This window comes from Lactuca sativa, chromosome 5 (genome assembly GCF_002870075.4).
Source record: "Lactuca sativa cultivar Salinas chromosome 5, Lsat_Salinas_v11, whole genome shotgun sequence".
Lineage (NCBI taxonomy): Eukaryota > Viridiplantae > Streptophyta > Magnoliopsida > Asterales > Asteraceae > Lactuca > Lactuca sativa.
In genome coordinates this window covers 200406961-200423394 of record NC_056627.2, presented here as the reverse complement: position 1 = coordinate 200423394, position 16434 = coordinate 200406961, and the positions used below count along the sequence as shown (strand labels likewise).

The following is a 16434-nucleotide window of genomic DNA, read 5'->3' as shown; positions in this document are numbered from 1 at the left end:
AAAAATGAACTTTTCCGGATATAGTCATGCATTCTGCGGAGGTAGCTCTGCGGAATGGCAAAATCGTAAATAAATCAATGTATTAAAAAAAACCCTCAAGATCCATTCCACGGAGCTACCTCCGAGGAATGAACTCATTCCGCGGAGGTAGCTCCGGTGAATGGATCTTTAGTGTTTTTTTTTCCTTCCTCACATCGATTTTTCGGGTTTTATATTCATTTCTCAAACTAATTATTTTTAAGAAAAGATTATCATACTATTATAATCTTTACTTGAAAATAATTAGTTGAAGAATTAATATAAACCCCGAAAAATCGATATGAAAAAAAACCCTCAAGATCAATTCCGCGGAGATGACGTCATTCCGTGGAGGTCCGGAGAGGGTTCTCCGCGGAATGTATGTCTATAGTTGATAAAATCAAATTTTGTGACTAAATTTAGAAATTCACCACCATTTTTTGTCTATTTGTGGTATTTTCCTATTAATTTAACCTGCCGTCACCTTTCCACCTCCCGCTTCTCTTTTACCGCCACGTTGTTTAATTGTGGCCGATTCACTCTCTCCAAATTTCTATGTTAACGACACATGTGCTTAGTTTTAAGCGCCCAAAGGTCTCAAATCGATTGCTTTATTTGTGTATCTTCAATTACGATTATAATTCAGGGTTCTCAACAGGGTAGGTACCGAAGTTTCATTCCCATCTGCCCACGAGAATTCGATCAAAGTATGTACCAAAGTTCTTATGAACTCGTTTGTTAGCTAGCGATTAGATTTTAGTTTTTCATAGGACAGTTGAAGTAGAAGGAGATTACTGCCATAGATATGTCTGTTGGTTCTCTCTTCTCTCGATTGTCTTCCTCTTTTTCTATGCCTCCTTTCCCGCTGTCTGTTGCTTAAAAATCCAATAACACGATAACTTCTTTTTGACTTGCTAAATTGGAGAACATGGGTTTAATTCTCCTTAAATCGGCAGCTTTGTTCTTTAGTCTCCCAAAAATCCGTCTCCATATCCTCTCGTGTTCTTGAACCCAAATCTTCTCCCATATGCTTCAGGTTTGAACTTCTTTATTTCTTACTAATTGATTGTCTTTTCGTTTATTTAAGATCATCATTGTTTTGTTAAGGACAGACCATATCTTATCTTCTTCTTTTTTTGCAGTAGGTTGGATTGAAATGTGTCGACATCGGAAAATAACATGTGATGTTTTTTTGTCATGGATTTTCTTCACTGCATTCTGCATTCAGGTAAGCTTTATTACATATGAAATAATCAGTTTCAATGGTGCAAGTATCGACGCAAAACAATCAATTACATCCACAAACCAGATTATTGCATCAAAACACCCAAGACGGATTGTTAGAATTCAAATTAATTAGATTAAATTTAATTGAAACACCTATTTCTTTGAACTTCATAAGTTTCCTCTTAATTACATTTTGTTTCCATGTCTAGGCTATTTATAACAGGTAGAATAATGAAAGTTGGGGTTTTGGGTTTTTGATAATTAGCATTTTTGAAGAAGTGGAGAAGATTGTCGTTATGTAAGCTGTATAGGAAGTTCATTGATTTATATTGAAAGAGTTTGTGTATTTAATATGACTACCAAAATGTAAGCATTTGTTGTCTATCTTTCATATTTCTTAAACGATCATATCGTGTTTGATAATATGTTTCACTGATTCTACATTTGTGGATTGTGTGTTTGGTTAGCATCTAACAAGGAGAATGGGTAATATGGTATTAGTGGCTTGTGAACCGGAAGCAAATACATGATGATACAATCTAAATATGTTGTTGAAGAAGACTACTATCCAGGCCTGCTTATTGCTGTAACGATCATTGGTTTCAAGGTGAGCCTTAAATCATATTTCTTTGATGTTGCTGGTGGTTTATATTTTGATGGACGATTTGTAATCTTTAACCTTTTAGACCATTATGGACCATTATGGTAAGAATTAAAGCATCCGATGGAATCTTTATATTTTGACATGAGACAAAAAGTGATGAACATGCAAAATAATAGTCTAAAGGATTTTTGATTTTTGAAAAAAGAAGAAACAAAAGAAAAAAATGTCGGATCGTCTTTATGTTTAATTGTTTTTGCTAATTGAACTATTTATGTGAAACAGTTGAAAGAAGTCGAATTCCTTAGTGTGAAGAGAAAAATATATTTGAATTTATTCAAAGTTTCACATAAAGTGTGTATAGCTGCAAAGGGCCCCGAAAAAAATAGGGCATGAGTTTTAATTAAATAATATATTTGATAACTAAATATATATGAATTTATTCAAAGTTTCACATAAAGTGTGTGTAGCCTAATTACTATAAGCGCGTATCTTAGTGTGAAGAATGTAGGTTGGACTCATGGCTACCACATTTTGAAGTTTTAAATTCAAGTTACACTTTTGGCCATTAGTTATTGCTTTATATCATAATCAACCCTCCTTCTAATATGTTTAACAAATCACTTTTAAAAGTTACATAATCAACCCTTGAAGTTTTTATTAAGTTTCCTATGTTTCTTTTTAGTTAATTTATTTACTTTTAAGTTTGCTTTCCTTATATATTAATTTAGGGCTCTATTTTTCTTCTTAGTACAGGGTCCTTAAAATCTGAGAGTCGGCCCTGATTGCAATATTAATAATCATATACACCTGATCTATTTAAGTTTATCACAAATAGACTTGCTAGAATGGTCCCATCGAAAGACCAAAGTTGTTGATCACTCTGTCAAATTTAAACAAGTTTACATAAAAATAGAATGTATGCACTTTTATTGTATGGAAAGAAGGCACAGGGGAGAAACTAGGCAAAAGTGAAAACTAAAATAGGAAAGCCTTTGGATCATTGATTTTTATCAAAGTACAAGTGAATACTATATCTAGGAAAGTAAGATTTCTCATATTAATTAATCTAAAGTTCTTTTTGATAATTTGTTTATTAACAAACATAATTATTTTTGGTTTTTGATATCCACATGTAATTTATTATCATTTCTTGTTTGAAAACTTATGGTGATTAGTTACAGTTTTTATAACCAGCCAAGTATTCCTTTCAATTTTAAGATTTTGAGTTATTGGGTTTAAATTTTAAGATATTTAGACATCTTTTAAATTTTAAGTTAAACTTCTCATCTCTTCTATTCATATTAACCAACCTTAGCTCCTAAATTGGTGTTTTTTTTCTTTTTTTTCCGAATCATTTAAAACTAGCTTAATGATAAATTCTATAGGGTGGTCGTGATTATCACGACCCGAATAAATTTCCTAGTGTTATATATATATATATATATATATATATATATGTGTGTGTGTGTGTGTGTGAGAGAGAGAGAGAGAGAGAGAGAGAGAGAGAGAGAGAGAGAGAGAGAGAGAGAGAGAGAGAGAGAGAGAGAGAGAGAGAGAGAGAGAGAGAGAGAGGACAGTAATACATTACACCCTTCCATTTGAACTTGATGTAATGACCAGATATCCTTGGAGGTCTTCTCAATAGATCTTAAGTCCCTCTTGAAAAGAGAAGGTTTGAAGGTATTTGAAGGGCCACAATATGGATCTAAAATGTATTCCATTTGAATTCTTTTGAGGCACTACATTTAAAAAAATAAGAAACCATCTATCGAATTATATATTTAAGATATGATGTTACCAATTAGAAATTTATCAAAGTTGAAGTCTAGCTCATGTACCTTTTCTACCACATTAAGATCATGTATGCATAGAATATTGTTGGAATCCACATTCAAGTACTCTCCTCGACAATTTCTTTTTGCTGACTGCAAGAATTAACAACTTAATTCATGTATATATTTTAATATTAGTAGGTACAAGAAGTTCATGTATATATTTTAATATTAGTGGGTACAAGAAGTGCCTAGAATTCAGTAAGAAATTGATATCCACACACTAACTATACTATAAAACAACTGAAATATTCCTATTTACCTTATAGACGGCATCTGATAAGAGTGCTAGATGATGAGCAGATGGAATTCTAAAATTATATTCTGCACTTGTGTCTGTAACAGGGTTACCAATAACATACCCCTAGGTAGTAAAACATATGTCAAAACAGTGATCCATGAAAAGATTACATAATATTATTTTCAGGCACTATCATGGTCAAATCCAATGCAATCAAGCTTAAGAAGCAGAAATTTTTAATTTTATAATTTAATAACAAACTAATAAAAGGTATACACTTAAAAAAATTATGAAATTGGATTGATCCAACATATTAATCATGCGTACTTTGATGTTGATATGTGGTTCTTCTCCAACTTCATTACCTACAAAAAAAAACAAGCTAAAAGTGATGTATCTCGACATGACCCCTCATAAGAAATATCTTTATTTAGTTCGATATTAAGAAATACCTTTATATATTTGCTGAACAATCAATGGAACAAATAGGCCACCATAGGAATCAGCACCAACATATAACGGATTCTTGATAAATCTAGGGTGATCATCAAGCCACTGTTGGGAAAAAATCGATTTTAGTTTGTATCTATTTTTAAGGACATAGGTGGAGCTTTTGTGTACGCATTGAAAATTGTAAATGGAAGTGTATATTTGTGATAATCTAAATACCTAAACTACTTTACCTTCCTTAAAAATTGGTAACATAACATTGATGATAATGTATCATTTGTTATGTAAGCTTTTGGATATTTTGCATATGAGAATCCAGTCCCAGCAGGTTGATCAATTGAAATTATGTTTGCAACCTATAATGTTAACAATGATTTTATTATATCACTAAAATTATACCTATTAGCTCGCTAACATCCAAAGACTATAGAAAGGTATATTGAAAACATCAGCCTCCATTAACAACTAGACACACCTTTGTCCAACTATAAGAATTTATCTCGAGCACAGGGTTCTCTGGAGTGGAATTTGCATAGTTGAAATTGAACGGGCCTATGAGCATTAACACATTAAATAGAAGGAAATTTTATACATAAAACACTTTTTATGTAAATACAAATATATCATGGCAATAGATACTAATTAATAACAAGAAGTTATAAAAGTTATTATAAAAGTAATGATGGGAAGCCACCATGGAAAATCTTTTAGAAATGATAACGTTTGTCAACTAAAGGATCATAATCTCATTCATAAAATAAACTTTTTTTTTTTGTAATATCCATTCTGCTAAATGAGAAGTAGATAAATAGAAAACAGCACAAATGATTTTAAGTTGGAAACATTTTCAAGAAAACCCACCAAGAAAAAGATGATATATTATTAATCAAATAAGTAGGGGATGATACGTATCAAGAAAATTGATGGAAGGATATGATTTTTGGATGCCTAGGTTGAAAGTAATAGCCTATTTAAAGACTATCAACTAGAATCATATGCTAATGCCAACGTGATATCTACCAATTCTAACAAATAATAAGATAAATTTCCTAATACTTAGAGAAAAGAAAATAAGGGAAAAGCTATAACAACTAGTAGGAATTTGGATCACCAAATAAATAACATTAATGATAAGACAAATTCCTTTTGCGCAAAAACAACGAAAATTTAACTCCTTGAATAACTAATACTTGACATGTGATTCTAACATCCCGACTCCCAGGTACTTCATTATTTATTCATTTATTTACTTATTTAGTGAGTGACTCGACGAGTTGGGTGTTTGACTCGTCGAGTAGAGTTGGATTAAGCACGTAGGTTTAAAGACCGACTCGACGAGTCAGAGAGCCGACTCACCAAGTTGGCGATGTGAGATGAAACCCTAAATCTCCGGGGTTGGGACCTATTTAAAGGAACTTATGTCCTCATTTCCGCCTCACCAGTTACCCAAATCCCCTATGTGAAACCCTAATCGGCAATTGAGCTAAGAGAGAGTGACTGATTTGAGTGTTTTGGTGAATCATTGGAAGAGAAGAGGTGAGATTCAAGCAAGGAGCGAGGAAAGGCTGTGAGATCCAGTATTCATTCACTTGGAGCTTCTGTTGGAAGGTAAAAGTCATCACCTTGTTCATCATGTTGTTTAGAACTTGTTAATGAGGAACTTTTGGGGCTTTTTCCATATTTCCTTGAGATTTGGTATGACTTGTGCTTGCCAAGCATTGAGACATCAGATCTGGACTTTGTGACGTCCATAGAGTCCAAAGGTCCCAACTTTATCCAGCCATGAAGGAGTTATTGTGCTTAAACACCTTAGTTAGAGCTTGTATTGGCATTATGGAGCAAATATGTCATGCATGAATGTAAAGATCGAAACTTTACGTGGCATTCAAACCTTGGGAGGCTATATCTAGAGTTTACAAGAAGACAAATAGGCTGATATAACATTTCTTTGGTGTCTTTCGAATGTATTTTATTTTTTTGATATAGGGTACCAATCTTGATTTGCATTGTCATTTTTTTGTTACTCTTGTTCTTTCTTTATTCGGGAAGCTATAATTGTAAACTACGATTGACTCTATGGAAGCATTGGTTTATACATTCCTCTTAGTCTCGACTCTAGGGATAATTTTTTTTCACTATCTTTTTTAGAGAACCTCCAAAAGTTCCAACTAAAAAAAAATGAAATGATGTTTCATTATCACAATTGAAGTAATGAGCCTCCCAATATTGGGAGGCTCATTACTTTAATTAGTCCCCGTGTTCCTCGAATGGATCTCTTAGTTGTTGAGAAGGCTGCCCAAAACCGGTATATAAGGTGTACCCAGTAAAACTTACAAGTAAACATGATATAAAGATAGCGACTAGGGTTGTTGTTTCCATTATTATATAATTTCAAGACCAAAATGGATCTATGATAAGATAGTTTATTTACAATGAGATGGTATACAAAGTCAACAGATTTCAATGAATACAATAAGATTTATGGCTACACAAACTGTTGAGAACGATGCTAGATCTGGTCCAAGACGAACTACTGTAGGGGATTTATTAAAACCATTGAATTCGGAAGGGGTAGATATGCCTTATAACGTCTGAATGAGGATTTGATTTAAGGGACTCGACGAGTCAAAGAGCTGACTTGACGAGTCGGCTAGGGTTTTCCTCGATGAGTCTGGACATGGGTAACTCGGCGAGTTGAAGGGACAACTCGACGAGTTAAGTTGGGTTTTCGCGATGATCTGAAGGAACAAGAGGGACTCGGCGAGTCACATAGATGCACTCGACGAGTCAGGTCAACATGGACAGTTGACTTGAGTGTTGACTTCTGTTGACTTTAGGGTTTGGTCAAGGCAGGGAGTGTGGGGACCATGGAGGGATAAAATGGTCTCTTACCCATGCCAAGAGTTTGAGAGAGAATAATGTAGTTTATTTCGAGTCGTGATTTAAGTGTTAATTAGAGATTATTATCTTATGTGTTAGGCGGAGGCTAGTTCGAGATTCGTGTATGAGATTATTACTTGTTTGTTACGAGGTGAGTCTTCTCACAATACTTTACCTAGGGTGGTAATCTTTGTGTGACCGGAGGCTCTTATGTGTTATATTTAGTATTGTGATATCCTGCATTATGTCTTTGTGATTTGTGTAGTGTATTATTCTGAGCTTACCGAGTTAGGGTCGGAGGGTCCACCCGAGTTGTGGGACTGGAGGGTCCCACTGAGACACATTAACCGGAGGGTCTTATTTGAGTATATCCATGAGAGGCTAATGAGATATGTGTGGTATTTTGGGGAACTCACTAAGTTTTAAGCTTACCGTGTTATGGGTTATGTGTTTCAGGTACCTCTCAGGATCACGAGAAGGCACCGACTTGATTGTACACACCGATGCGAGATTATGTGGATGATTATGGGATAGTGACATTTTTATGTGGATTGTGTTGACACTTGAGACAATTATGTTTTTGAGATATATTATGAGTTTTTGTGTGTTTTGAAAATGAAAATTTTGGTTTGAAAATTTACGTTGTTACAGTGATATAGCATCATGCGTATGATATAGCATCATGCGTATGCACTTGAGCACCAACCAAATTTTGAGTAAAGTTGAAACTTTGAAACAAGAAATGGATTTGTCATCATTGAAATAGGGTTATTATATATTCATATTTACTTATTTTTTTATTATATATTTATATTTACTTATTTTTCATATATTGATATCGCCTTTAGGAACAAAGCTCTATGTTAGTTATATATAATCTCATTGTGCTTTGTTCTGTCACGAAACATAGAATTATTGGTAAGGCATATAACAGTTTGACTTTCACAAAATATATACGGAAATGAAATAATAGGTCATCAAATCTACCATAATAAATAAGAATGGTTTTGCCACATGTCATCTTCTCTTTCATTTTGACATTTGTCATTTTCTAGATTTTTTTGAATTATTTAATATCCACTTATCATTTTTATAGGCTTTTTTTTCTTTTTTATTCAAATCTCACCTATTAAATGTCACCTCATATTAATTAATTTTATAAATATATTAATTAATGTATATAATAATTTTCTATTTTTGAATTTCTCTTTCTATTAATATATTAATTAATGTAGATAGTATATTACATTTGTGAATTCATATTAATTAATTTTATTAGTATAGATTAATTAAGATCAAATTACATAAATAGTCCATGCGGTTTACAAAAAAGTCACAAACTTAATCGTTACTTATTCTTTTTTATGAACATGGTCTTTGTGGTTACCAAAACTTTCTTTTAATAACTCTGTGTAATACATGGGTTTTACACCTAGTATCATAATAAAAACCTCTCATCTAAGTACTTTTTTGCATGCTTCAAAAACCACCATCTAATAAACTTCAACTATCGAAAAGGCTACAATAGATTTTTAAGTTACTTTCCAGCTCATATCAGAATCACCATTGGTGAAAACATAGCAAGTGAGTGACCTTGTTGTCTAAATCCTAAAATATGAATAAAAAAAGCCAATAAGCCCTTCTTATGACTTTCAAAACTCCTAACAAGAAGTAGATGTTAGGGGTGTAAATGAGACAAGCCAACCCGCAAGAAACTCGAGAACGACTTGGAAAATACTCAAAATCGACTCGACCTTAATCGAGCCGAGCTCGAGCTCGAGCTACTCGAGTACCTTATCGAGCCGAGCTCGAGTATAAAAATACTCAGCTCGTAAGGCTCGCGAGCTTAGTCGATCTTAGTGTAATTTACATATATGTAATTTCTTTATAATTGTTCATTTATAAGATATATGTCATTTCTTTATAATTATTCATTTATGACATATATGGTTGATGTTATATTGATATTAGGTGATTAATAGTGGTTTTTTTTTTGTAGTTTGGACATTTACATGTGGAATATTTAATATTTTTTTACTCAATTTAGTGATTTTGATTTTTTTTAAATATTAGTCGAATCGAGCCGAGCCGAACTCGAGACTGTCGAGTATTTCATGAGCCCGAGCTCGAGCTTAAAATCAAGGCTCGAGTCGAGTTCGAGCCGAGTTTCGAGCTCGAGTATTTTAGTCGAGTCGAGCTTCGAGCTTGGTAGTATTCGGCTCGACTCGGCTCGTTTATTGAGAAGGTATTTATAAATACACTAAGCTATGTTTAAGTGCTCTTCACTAGGTTTTCCCATAAATAGACTAACAATACCCGGTACACAGGATCAACCGAGAGAAGAGAAAATCATTGCATACATAAGTGAACCAAAAATGTTGGAGTAAGGAACCTTTAATTTAGGGCAAGATATGAGGATAGATCTGTTGATGAGAGGCGGGATGCATTTTTTCTGAGTTTGAACGTTACAATGAAAAAATGATCTCAACTTTTTCTTGATCATAATAATAGAAGGGTAGTATAGCAAATATGTTTGATAAAAGTGTTTTGGTTAGTCGACGGTTTGCTTCTCGTTGAAAGTCAAATGGATATCAGCCACCATGCACTGCGTACAAGCCCTCAATGCATGTGTCCTTTAAACCAATCATGTGCACCACACGTGCATATCCCATAAGCTTAGACATGAAGATTCCATATTTATGAGTTGTCAAGAATATTTCCTTTACAAATCTACAGTTGCTAAATCATACCCAAGTTATTTCTTGTTATGTGACAACTACAACTTTGTAATGCATATTTATTTGGAGGGGAAATGACTTATTAGGGTAATTAACTGTTGCCCTTGTACTCAATTGGTCACTTTCCTTTTTTTGTATCTCATTTACCATTGAACTTATTGTAGGTGTTTACAGAAACCATTAAAACCGGCTATTGAAGGTTTCCAACAATTTCTTATCTCTGGCGACTCTTCGGTCGTCTCCTCCGGCGAGCCTCCGACAAAAATGAGATATTCGACGGATCCTTGGGTCTCAGTTTGAAGACTTATAGTAGCAGTAAGCAGCAAGAGGTGGTAATGGTGGTTTACCGGCGGCAAAAGGGAGGTGGCAATGGGTTCCGGTGATGGCAGGAGGAGGTGGCAGGTGGTTTGCTGCCTGCGTCCCTTCTTCCTTTTTCTGGCAGCAAATCGATAGGAGGGAGAGAGGGGAGAGTGGAGAAAGCTAAGCAACAACACCGACAGTGGATGCCGCTTGGATGGCAGTCGAGAAAAGTCCGCCGGAAAAACCCATTTTTGCTGGAGGCTCGCCGGAGATAAGAAATTGTTGGAAACCTTCAATAGCCGGTTTCAATGGTTTCTGTGAACATCTACAACAAGTTCAATGGTAAATGAGATACAAAAAAAAAAAAAAAAAAAAAAAAAAAAAAAAAAAAAAGTGACCAATTGAGTATAAGGACAATAGTTAATTGCCCTCATAAGTCATTTCCCCTTATTTGGAAGTTCATAAGATGTTTCTTGCATGTTGGCATTTACCACCCCTTGTATTTTTGTGTTTGCATAATGTAGAACACCTACTGTTTAATTCTTGATTATATATATATATATATATATATATATATATATATATATATATATATATATATATATATATATATATATATATGGTGAGGTTCAATAGAGAACCATAATTATTCAACAAATCAATCTTTTTTTTTTATTTTTTTTATTTTTAGAGTTTTTTTTATTATAAAAAAAACTAAAAATATAGAAATTCATAACTTTTTATCATTTTTCCAATGATATCAAATTCGAAAAAAAAATTTGTCAACTTCACAGTATGAATCTGTGCAGATTCACAGTGTGAATCTGAATTCATACGGTGAACCCAAAAAATATATAATTTATTTTTTAGCATTCACAATGTGAAGTTGTGAATTTAAAAATTTTTTGTTTTTATTTCGATAAACAATAAACTCTAAAAAAAAAAAAAAAAAAAAAATTGGTTCTTTAAAGAACCAATAATTATAGTTCGTTATTGAACTTTTTCATATATATATATAGTGACGACTATTTGTGGTCACTAATTGTTTTTTATTTTGTAATTGAGTGGCCACTATTTTTGTCACTAAGCCTCTAACATAATGACAATTATTTTTAGTCACTAATAGTTGTTATGTTATGAAATAAAAATATTTTAATTTTATTCACGGTTTAATGACCGATTTAGCGACCACCACATAGAATTGATCATTAAATTTGTAGAATTACCAAAATTCAGTGACAACGACTTAATGCCAGGTGACTAAATGATGTTGTGACCAAATTTTAAGTCATCACTAAAAAATTGGTCACTATAAGGACTTCTCATGTAGTGCTTGGACATGTCCATGATTTTCAAGTCTACCAATTCACGCATATGTCTAAGTCAATAATACCAAACTTTGACAACATCAAACTTAATAGTAGTTTTCAAAGTCACAATGTTAGTCGAATTAGGTATGCTTGTAGTGCCTAGAACATAATACATACCATTTTCTTTTCTTCAAGTTATCCTTTATTGCAATATTTAGAACCTTTTATGATATTCAAAACCTCTTCAACACCTGAATATTTGTATAATACATCATTGAAAATACTTATATAGATGATGTTTCTTTTCATCTTTCCAATGTATCGAACACCAATTAGTGTTATGACTGTACTATTATACAATATTCATCTTGATACTACCCATACCCTCAGTCTTATATGGCAATTTATCGAAATCTAGAGATGATCCAACATTTTGAACTTTTTTTTTAATGATGATAATCCATTATTTATGTGGGCACATGTGGAAGATTCAAGAAAAATCAAGAACTCACTATCCATTCATGTCTGCACATCTAACAACAACAAGAAGACCCTCTACTTCATAGCTACTATCACATGCATGACTTGCATAATTTCCATTCTAGTCCTAATTATAATATTTTGTAACAATAATATATATATATATATATATATATATATATATATATATATATATATATATATATATATATATATATATATATATATATAGGGAGAGTTCAATTGAGAAAAAAAAAAGGTTGAGAATGGGGGAATCATTCTCAGCCAATCATTTATTTTTGCCGCAAAATCCTCCATTGTACCGGCGGAAATGGGAAACGAATGCACATGTGTTTTCCAACATAACATATTTCTTTAAACTATGCTAAGCATTACCTTAATATATACAAAAACATGGTTTTTTTCGTTTTTTTATTTTTATTTTTATAAGCTATTTTTATCAAAAAATGATTTTAAATATACCAAAATTCATGATTTTTTATTCTCTACAAATAGACATCCATATTGATATAGTTTTAAGATAAAATAAAAAATTTATTTTTTTTATATTTTCAACTATCGTTATTCATAAGTGAATAAAAATGAATCAGATTTTTACTACAGTACATTCGTTATTCAGTTATGAATAAAAACTATGATTAATTTTTTTTTTTTTACAATTTAAGTATCATTCATATATGAATATACCATATAATAAACATATTATATTCATATTTAAATATTAGACGATGCATTCACTTATGAATATTACATAGTATATTCACTTATGAATATTAGATGGTATATTCACTTATGAATATTATATAATATTTTCATATCTGAATATTACATAGTATTACATGGTATATCACATGTGAATATTACATAGTATATTCATTTGTGAATATTAGATGATATATTCACTTATGAATATTACACAGTATATTCACATATGAATATTACAAGGTATTTTCACAAATATATATAATTTTTATATGTTATTCACATATGAATAACATACAGACTTGCATATTTGTTTTTTTGTTTTAATAATCATATATTGAGAAAACATATTCATATATGAATATAACGTGGTAATTTAGTTCATGCATTTCGTCAAACAGTTGGAGTGCATACAATTTAACTTTTTTTACAAAATGTTAAAAACATGATATTTTGACCATTTAAATCTTACAAAAGAGTAGTTTGATACAGAATTATATGAAATCTTTCAAAAAAAAAACGATTTGATATTTTTCTAACCTCAATTTTCAAGTTTTATTTGATAATCGATGTTGAATGAATGATATGAAGTGTATTTTTGTTGATTATCGATGATGTTGATCTAATAACGCTGGGAGTATAATTAATCATAGATGTTGAAGATCTGATCGTATTCAAACACAATTGAAGGTTGAATTAAAAGAACCAAAAACGAATTTTTGTTGTTAACTGTTGAATCGTGTTGATTATTGACGAAGATCGATGATTGATTAGCACTGGATGATGTTGATGATGGTTTAATTGAAGAAATCTGAATGATTGTTGAAAGTTAGAGAAGAAATTTGGATGATGAACGATGAATGGGTTTGAACTACAGATACGTATTTGAGATTGGAAGTTGTTCTCATATTTACAAGTTTGTCACCGTGTCTTTTTATGCTTGAATAAAATGAGTGGCTGAGAATGATTCCCCCATTCTCAACCTTTTTTATTTTCTCAATTGAACCCCATATATATATATATATATATATATATATATATATATATATATATATATATATATATATATATATATATATATATATATATATATATATATATATATATATATATATATATATGATTTATACTGCTGGTCCTTATTATAATATTTTCATGATTTAAATCTCCCTTTTGATTTATATATGCTTCCCTTGTCTTAGAAACTATTATTTGAGTTTTCCTCTTTTGATATACCATAAATGGACAAACCCTTCACTTGCAAACTTCATTATAAATAAGGGACCAGCGGTATATATATATATATATATATATATATATATATATATATATATATATATATATATATATATATATATATATATATATATATATATATATATATATATATATATATATATATATATATATATATATATATATATATATATCCGGTAAGAAATTTTTTTTGGTAGGAAGGTAAGAAGTTTTTTTTCTATATATTTTTTTGACGAACAAAAGAAATGAATCACTAGATGATTCATTTGTAAGATGATTCACATGAAAAAATTCCCAAGAAAACATCTTTATGATTCATTTTTAAGTAAATTAAGAAAAAATTCATTTTTGTGACAATTTTAGTGAGTAACAACAAAATCATTATATAAATGAATCATGGAGATGTTTTTTTGAGAATTTTTTCTTGTGAATCATCTTACAAATGAATCATCTAATGATTCATTTTGTTTGTTCGCGAAAAAAATATGTAGAAAAAAAACTTCTTACCTTCCTACCAAAAATTTCCTTCTTATTTGATCTTGACTATATATATATATATATATATATATATATATATATATATATATATATATATATATATATATATATATATATATATATATATGATTTATCTGCGGGTCCTTATTATAATATTTTCATGATTTAAATCTCCCTTTTGATTTATATATGCTTCCCTTGTCTTAGAAACTATTATTTGAGTTTTCCTCTTTTGATATACCATAAATGGACAAACCCTTCACTTGCAAACTTCTTGAGACATCAGTTGGCATCATATGTTTTAGATTTTCCTTTATGTCTAAGCTTCATAAACGTCATCAAAATTGAGGATATTGATTGTATAAAAAACGTCATCTCTTAAAATGGAGTAAAAACTCAACACTGAACATAATAGGATAAAACCAAATTTTCCTCTTTACAATTAACTTCCATTGATTCTAGGTCAACTAAAATCTATTTGTAATAAAACAAAATGTTTTAGCAGTTTCTTCTATCTTATAGCTTGGTTAGAAATAATTTCTGCATTCTAGTGATCAGATCTTTTTCATGCATCTCTTCCGTTTTAGCCAAATGGCATTCTATATTCTTTTCCTGCAGAGCCTCTTGCATAATTTTGTTATAAAGATAGAGTTGAGTATGAGCTACGGATTTATATTCTTTTTTTGTGTAGTGGTCAAGTGTTCTTTTCTTTTACTGCCTAATCTATACAATACATCATCAATATCTGTTTAGACTAATAATACTCACATAATCACATATCATAATGAGAACCAGGTAACTAGATTTATCATACAAATATCATAATTCATTGATATCATAGTGTCTACTAAAAGCTTTTGATGTTTAAATAAAGTCAACAAAAACCTTTCTAGGTTTAAGGAAAATTGACTATAACATTTCCAGGTTTAAAGAAATCAAATTTTATGCCACTTATTGTAAAGTATATAAAGAGAAAAAAACACAAACAATTTTGGGATGAAAACCCTTTCGAGGAAAAGCACAAAACACAAGACAATATATTTTTAATTGACGAAGGTGGAAAGGAGGGTTATAAGAAAACCAATGTAAAACAAATAATGAGAAAACTACCATAAAACCAAGATTAAAGATATATATCCTATTTAAAGACTAACAACTAGAATCATACACTAATTCTAAGCTATATCTACCAATCTAAAGCAAATAATGAGAAAACTACCATAAAGCCAAATCAAAAAATAGTTGCAGATATTTTAACAATTACTATTTTGGCATTTTATTTTTCGACGGGTTGGAGCCTTGAGAGCTATCTTTATCATTCAAGTTTTTATAATTTTTTGATAGTATGAAGTTAAAAAAGTGATGTACTAGCTCAAATTTTGTAATGAAAAGTTCCATATAATTGCTATTGATTTTTTAGAAGTACTTAAAAGGTACAAAATCTTAGAAATACATGTATTAGATACTATACCATTATGTTAACCAAGTTTTAAAAAAATAAACTAAAGTCTACAAAGTTTAGCAATACCTGTATTAGACACAATCTTGGTAAGACCGGAACAGCCAGGCCCACCTGATAGCATAAACATGATAGGGTCGTTATCCGGGCTCCCTTCAGACTCGACGAAGTAATAAAATAACTGCACATCATCGGACTCTCCAACGCCAATGTAACTAAAAGTATATATTAATAAGAGTATTAGAATAAAATTAGATCGTGGATTTTGAAGGCGATTGAATATTCAAAATCTTAGATTATCCCCAACCAAGGTGGCAAATAATTTTAACTCCCAAGTTTCTACTTGTATAAAACACAGAAGGAAAAGCTTTAATTATATATGGGTTGATTGGGCTATTAACCCGTTTCATGTTTCTT

General features: G+C 31.0%; 1 protein-coding gene and 1 long non-coding RNA gene across 9 annotated transcripts in view; one reads left to right on the top strand and one right to left on the bottom strand.

The window, feature by feature from the left end:
- LOC111919902 (serine carboxypeptidase-like 17) overlaps positions 1–16434 on the bottom strand; it is a 41030-nt gene that overhangs the window by 21682 nt on the left and 2914 nt on the right. For all 5 annotated transcript variants that reach the window (XR_006192587.2, XR_008232377.1, XR_008232378.1 and 2 more), the window contains exons 2-9: positions 16087–16232; positions 4848–4924; positions 4606–4728; positions 4375–4477; positions 4250–4287; positions 3944–4045; positions 3688–3774; positions 3433–3588 (exon numbers count right to left, since the gene is read on the bottom strand). Coding sequence is in view for 2 of the 5 variants with exons in the window: in XM_052771468.1 (XP_052627428.1) it covers positions 3433–3588; positions 3688–3774; positions 3944–4045; positions 4250–4287; positions 4375–4477; positions 4606–4728; positions 4848–4924; positions 16087–16232 (832 nt within the window). In the remaining 3 variants the exon portion in view is untranslated. The remainder of the gene's footprint in view (positions 1–3432; positions 3589–3687; positions 3775–3943; positions 4046–4249; positions 4288–4374; positions 4478–4605; positions 4729–4847; positions 4925–16086; positions 16233–16434) is intronic.
- Positions 934–7796, top strand: LOC111919903 (uncharacterized). 4 transcript variants are annotated; one of them, XR_008232379.1, is made up of 5 exons: positions 934–1054; positions 1161–1246; positions 1455–1611; positions 1713–1852; positions 7709–7796. It is a non-coding gene; the product is annotated as an uncharacterized LOC111919903 (long non-coding RNA). The 4 variants fall into 4 exon arrangements; XR_006192589.2 differs by lacking the exon at positions 7709–7796 and adding an exon at positions 2603–2741; XR_006192590.2 differs by lacking the exon at positions 7709–7796 and adding an exon at positions 2598–2708.